At 40.4% G+C, this 6970-nt stretch overlaps 1 protein-coding gene across 1 annotated transcript; it reads left to right on the forward strand.

Annotated features, from left to right (window-relative positions):
* The first annotated feature begins 1263 nt into the window (after window positions 1-1263).
* LOC106819387 lies at window positions 1264-4736 on the forward strand. Its single transcript, XM_014824029.1, has 3 exons — window positions 1264-3012; window positions 3128-3310; window positions 3574-4736. Exons 1-3 carry the CDS (start codon window positions 1284-1286, stop codon window positions 3825-3827), a joined length of 2166 nt encoding a protein of 721 aa, XP_014679515.1. The 5' UTR covers window positions 1264-1283; the 3' UTR covers window positions 3828-4736.
* Window positions 4737-6970: the final 2234 nt, after the last annotated feature.

The following is a 6970-nucleotide window of genomic DNA, read 5'->3' on the forward strand; positions in this document are numbered from 1 at the left end:
CGTTAAAAATAACTGGTTACCGACTTATAACAAGAACCCTGTAAATGCTGTGTTAATTAGCATTCTAATGTTTGCGACTATATTCTCATGTTTACCTGGCCTTGAATTAAATGTCAACCATGTTTACATGTTTACATGGCCTTGAATTGCATTACATTGTCAATAAACTCCTAAAATTGTTTTAAAAATATGAATAACGCATCTTTTCACTAAAAGATTTACGTACTGTGACTAAACTATTGGCAATAATTTTTTTAAACATTACATGGTCTTAGTTTCACTTTAGCCCCTAATTAGTATACAATTATTGAGCAACTTACAATTGTTTTAAATATGTAACTTCTTTTATTTTTATTTTTATGTACAGGATCAGCTGAAACACACATGCGAGGCAAATTAGATAAAATGGATAACACTCCTAAAAATTCTGAAGTGACTGGTTCATGCGCAGTGACTGATACATGCGCAGGGACTGATTCATGCGCAGGGACTGATTCATGCGCAGGGACTGATACATGTGGAGTGACTGATTCATGTGGAGTGACTGATTCATGTGCAGGGACTGATTCATGTGGAGTGACTGATACATGCGCAGGGAGNGACTGATTCATGTGGAGTGGGACTGATACATGCACAGGGACTGATACATGTGGAGTGACTGATCATGCGCAGGGACTGATACATGCGCAGGGACTGATACATGCACAGGGACTGATACATGTGGAGTGACTGATACATGCGCAGGGACTGATACATGCGCAGGGACTGATACATGCGCAGGGACTGATACATGCGCAGGGACTGATACCCTGCACATGTATCAGTCACTCCACATGTATCAGTCCCTGTGCATGTATCAGTCCCTGCGCATGTATCAGTCACTCCACATGTATCAGTCCCTGCGCATGTATCAGTCATTGCGCGTGTATCAGTCACTCCACATGTATCAGTTCCTGCACATGAATCAGTCACCACGCATGTATCAGTTGCTCCACATGTATCAGTCCTTGCACATGCATCAGTCACTCCACATGTATCAGTCCCTGTGCATGTATCAGTCCCTGCACATGTATCAGTCCCTGCGCATGTATCAGTCACTCCACATGTATCAGTCCCTGTGCATGTATCAGTTCCTGCACATGAATCAGTCCCCACGCATGTATCAGTTGCTCCACATGTATCAGTCCTTGCACATGCATCAGTCACTCCACATGTATCAGTCCCTGTGCATGTATCAGTCCCTGCGCTGGTATCAGTCATGCGCAGAGACTGATACACGCGCAATGACTGATACATGCGAAGTTACTGGTTCATGCAAAGTGAGTGGCGTGACAGTAAAATGTGCCAAAAATGCAAAAGGGAAAAGAAAGTGGGACAAAAAACATTATTGTGTCTATTGCATGAAACTGCAGTCTAAACTGGCTCGTCACTTAGAAAGGCGGCATGCTGAAGAACCAGACGTTGGACGTGCCTTGAGCTTCAATAAGAAGAGTGCAGAAAGGAAAGCGCTGTTTTTCAAGATACAAAACAAGGGTGATTATCATCATAACTATAATGTCATTGAGAAGCACAATGGAGAAATAATTCCTTTGATGAGGCCGTCATCATCGGGACCTCTGTGTTCATATCAAGAATACAGTGCATGTGAATTCTGCTATGGCTTTGTCAAAAAGTCAGATCTTTGGAAGCATGTAGCATCTTGCAAATTGAGAGATCAACCAAAAACCAAATATAAGCGCATACAGGCTGCCAGTTCATTGTTACTGCCTCTCGCAAAAGGTGCATCAGAGGGCTTGCGAGAAAATGTGCTTACTAAGATGAACCAAGATGTTGTCACGAGACATGTTGGCCAGGATTCACTGATTTTGAGGTATGGTTCAACACTGTACACTAAACACGGCCTTGATAAGCACAAGTACAACTATATTTCACAGAAAATGAGGGAGTTAGGGAGGCTTCTAATATCAGCAAAGAAATCGGATTCTAGTGTGCGATCATTAACTGATTGTATTGATCCTGTGAAGTTCGATTTGCTGGTAAAAGTTGGAAAATCTATGTCAGCAAGTGTCCCTTCACTTGGAATTAAATTGGGCTTTTCATTAAAGCACTGTGCGAACATCTTAAAGTCAGAAAGCATCAAGTGTCAAGACGAGAAATCCAAAAAGAAAGCAGTCGACTTCTACAGCCTATGTGAGATGCAGTGGGGTCAGGAAGTTTCCAACAGTGCTTACAGGGTACTCAATGAAAGTAGGTGGAACAGACCTCAAACTCTTCCATTCACAAAGGATATAGCAAAACTTCACAGTTATCTAAAGACGAAGAGGCATGAATACAGCAAGAATCTACTAGCGTCCGGAAGCAGTGATGACTGGTACAATTTGGCTCAGCTTACGTTGACTGAAGTTATATTGTTTAACAGAAGGCGATCAGGAGAAGCTGGACGGATGGAACTGAAATGGTACAAAACAAACTCCAACAAACACTTGCAGGAGGACATTGAACAGTGCTTGACTCAGTTGGAAATAAAGCTTGCAAAATCACTGAAGCATGTGGAGATTAGAGGCAAACGTGGAAGGAAGGTTCCAGTCCTATTAACTGCAGAGATGAGCAGAAACATTGACCTACTAATAGACAACAGATTTAATTCTGGTGTACCTGAAGCAAACAAATTTCTGTTTGCTATTCCACACACTACATCTTATATACGAGGTGATAGATGCTTAGCAAAATTTGCAGCTGAGTGTGGTGCAAAGCGTCCAGAACTTCTCCGATCAACACGCCTCCGTAAACATGTGGCTACAATGAGTCAACTATTGAACTTAAGAGAACATGAACTCGATATGTTGGCTGGCTATCTTGGCCATGACATAAATGTCCATAGGGAATACTACCGTCTTCCGGAAGATACGCTGCATCTAGCAAAAGTGAGCAAGCTACTAGTCGCATTTGAGAGAGGAGATGTAGCAAAATACGCTGGGAGAACATTGGATGACATCCAGATTGATGTTGATGGTACGTCTTAATTGCTTATTCCGTATTCTATATCTGGTTTATCATGTCATAACTCGTCTAGCAGCATGCAAATTATGATTTGTTTGTCTTGGTTTGTCTGGTCGCCAATATTTAGAGGAGCTCCCAGTTGATCTACCAGATAGAGATGAGGAAGAAGAAGACACTGATGAGGAAACTTCTACTCAGCAGCCGTCATGTATGCAGGCAGAAAGTGAGGAAGATGAGGAGGAAGAAGACACTGATGAGAAAACTCCTACTCAGCAGCCATCATGTATGCAGGCTGAATGTGACAGTGATGGTAAGGGAATAGCAGTCATCAATAAAATTGAAAATGTTATAATTATTGACTACAATAATATGCAATTTCTTCAAATTTATAAAGCTTTAAATTCATAGAAGAAAAACACTTATTTTGAAGAAAAACCATAAATTTGTGATTTTGGGGATAAATAGCTATTTGCCATTGAATTCAATTCAGGTAGATGTGTTCATGCTTAGCTGTACATGATAATCACAGCTTCTCGAATGATGGTCTTTCACTTAGTTTGTGCGTATTTATAGATACATGTGAAGCTGCCAATGCACCACCGCCTCTGAAATGCCAAACTCGAAATGTGGTTAAGAAGCCATGGACAGATGCAGAGAGGGATGCCATTGACCGGCATCTTGGAGTATTTATAAGAACAATGAAGCTGCCAGGGAAGGAGTGTGAGCCTTGCCAGCTGAACGAATCCAGATTAGCACAGAGGCCATGGAGGCAAATTAAATACTTTATTTATAATAGAATTAAGAAATTGAAGCAAACGAAGAATTAGTTGTGCGGCCGTTTACATGTTTGTGTTACCTTATATCAGGAGTACCTATTATCTACTCCTGCTTATATCCACATATCTATATCTCTCCATCTCTACATCTCTGTTTCTAACTCCCCGCCACTCTCACATCTATATCACCATACCCTTGATCAGCCCTTTTCTGTCCCTCTCCATATTATTCCTATATTTTCCTGGGTCTCTCGCTCTCTCTCTCTCTATCGTAAATCGCTGTCCCGCCTCTCTCTCTCTCTCTCTCTTTCTCTCGCTGGCTCTTATGCTCAGTGGTTAATTTGTTTGGTTTAATGTCAAATAAAGGTGAATTTCAATTATGAAAAGAAATGTTAATTGTTTTGAAAAAAGTTGCAGGTAAATTTGTAAAGTAATTGGTAAAATTGCAGGGGAACTAGCATTAATGTGTGTCCGTAATTTCAACAACTCATACTTAGGTTGGCTTTGAAATGAAACCCTGAGATGAAATTATTATCTGCTGTTGTCTCAGTTTTCTTGTTCTCATGAGTTTACAATTCTGACCATACTTACAAGCAGTCTTACATACACCCACTGCGTCCTACGAGGTAATATACACACCTGGTTTTCACTTTATGCTAAAACCGTGTTATAACTTTATATCACTTTATAATACACAAACCCTGCTACTCGCTGTGTAATAGGCCTACACATAACCTGCCACTTCTCATTTTTTTATAATACACAATACCTGCTTCTCATTGTATAACCAAACCTGCTACTCACTTTATGAAGCACAAACCCTGCTACTCCTTAGTAATATACCTTCCGGTCCTCACTAAGTAATACACAGCCTTGTCTTCACTATGTTATACACACCCTGGTCCCCACTAAGTAATACACACAGTGGTCCTCTCCTTAAAATACACACCTCCGGTCCTCAGGTCGTATGTGGAATACACGTTGTTTTAACAAATTATTTTTACAAATTGAAATAGTCCGGCAGTAAGCTTAGGCAAAAAGGTAAAAAACTGTGTTTTTATTTTTTACATAGCACCAGTAGGTATGGTGGTCCTCACCTGCATGGTGTACATACGTGGTCCTCACCCATGCGTAAAGACACGTATGTGTGTGTGTGTGTGTGTGTGTGTGTGTGTGTGTGTGTGTGTGTGTGTAGTTACGACATGTGTGTGAGTTTACGAACTGCCTAGGAGGAGAATGGCGCCTCTTGCTATACTTAGGAGGACTTCCATCGTTAGGAGGAGCTCCTCCTAGATAATCTCGGGCAAATCAATCCTATTCGTCCTTGGAATGCTATTCTGAGATTTTCAGCACTTCCTCGTAGGATTTCCAGTTCGCGCCTTTCGTGTGCATTTTGGTGTGCATTTTTACCCACCCGCGTGTGTACGGCCGTTTTCTACACAACTTCGGTGGTGATAACACTGACGCTCTGCACCGCCCTATGATAGTATGACGAAGTGCTCTCTTTCTTCTTGACAGATACACGTCTTCTACAAGCTCACAAGCCTTACGAGCTTGTGAGAAGGGACGGGTACCAGTCTATCTTTCTTCGTTCCCGGGCCACCGGCAGCCATTTTTTATTTCTGTGTGTCGCAAGGAAGTGGCTGGTTCCCACGGAAGTGGCTGATTCCCATCGGATCGACGCTGGATCGTCGTTTACGTTTAACTAGACAGTATTCTTGTACAGGTGAGTATTAACTTTATATTTTACATTATTTATTCTTTTAAGTATAAGCCATCCCTAGGATTGAAGCGGATTCAGCAAATGTTGGAAAGTTGGAAAGCATGATTGCTTAGCAGAAATAGAAATGACCTTTCGACAATATCCTTAGAGAAGCTAGTTTCTAGAAGCGTCTGTTCAAGCAGAGCTTTGAAACTAACCTATAGTTAACTAACTAAACTAGCCATAGTCTAATCTACTAGCCTTTAAAAATACTACAGCCCTTGCGTTTCTGAAATGATCGAGGTGCCGAAGCTACGTACGCGGCAAGCAGTTTTGCTCACAGGCACTACTGACTACTAGCTACAGCCTACTAATATTAATATGAAGGCACATTCACAAATACTACCTCTCAATTACACTTCCACTTTGTGTCACCTGGTTAAGATATAATTTGCACAAACAATTCCAGACCGTCGGATCGCAGTCTGAATATGAATTTACTCGCCTATATGGACCCGGTTAGATATAATTTGCGCGCACAATTTCCAGAGCCGGTCTGAGATTACCCCAGTCTGAATTTACTCCGCCTATGGGCACCGGGTTAAAGATATAAATTTGCGGAAACATTCCAGACCGGTCTGCGATTAACCAGTCTGATTTACCTCCATATGGCACGCAGTGTACGATATAATTTGCGCGAACAATTCCAGACAGGTCTGAGATTAACGCCATTCTGATTTACCCTCCTATATGGGCACCCCGGTTAAGATATAATTTGCGAAACATTCCAGAAGCGCTCTGAGATTACCCCAGTCTGAATTTACCCCGATAATGGCACCAGGTTAAGATATAGATTTGTAAACGTATTGTTTTTGTTTTGTTAGCGGTAGATAATTATGATTTTGAGTGTTTTCAGAAAAACAAACATTTCAAAAAAAAAAAAAAAAAAAAAAAAAAAAAAAAAAAAAAACAAATATCCATTATTATAAATATATATATTCACTATATTGTAATTCGTAGTGTAAATGTGTTATTTCACTTAATATTAAAGTTACGAGAGGATCTGGCTCTCGTAAGTTAAGAGGATAATTTGGAGGATTTTCGTATCTCGTAACAATTACGATGTTTTCTGTCAACGGTTAACGAGTGGAAGTTAATGTTTAAGATAAATGGTAAGACTAATTTTTTTTTCTGACATACGGCCTAATCCATTGATTAAATACGTATAGGACAGACATTGGATACACCGATCATCAGCAACCTTCACCAGAGTTATACATTCATGATCATAAACATGAATAATATTGAATCTATGTATAATTGTATATACAAAGTAAGATTATTAAATCTATGGGGCTAATTATTAACTGATTATCCGATTATAATCGTTATAGATCGGGTTAAGGAAACGCGATAATGATGTATGAAGATTCAGCGATTCCATCTACTAGATTTACCCTAGTCTAGTTATGGGACCATGCAGGTAGATTAT

The sequence above is a fragment of the Priapulus caudatus genome, unplaced genomic scaffold, assembly GCF_000485595.1.
Source record: "Priapulus caudatus unplaced genomic scaffold, Priapulus_caudatus-5.0.1 Scaffold3316, whole genome shotgun sequence".
NCBI lineage: Eukaryota > Metazoa > Priapulida > Priapulimorpha > Priapulimorphida > Priapulidae > Priapulus > Priapulus caudatus.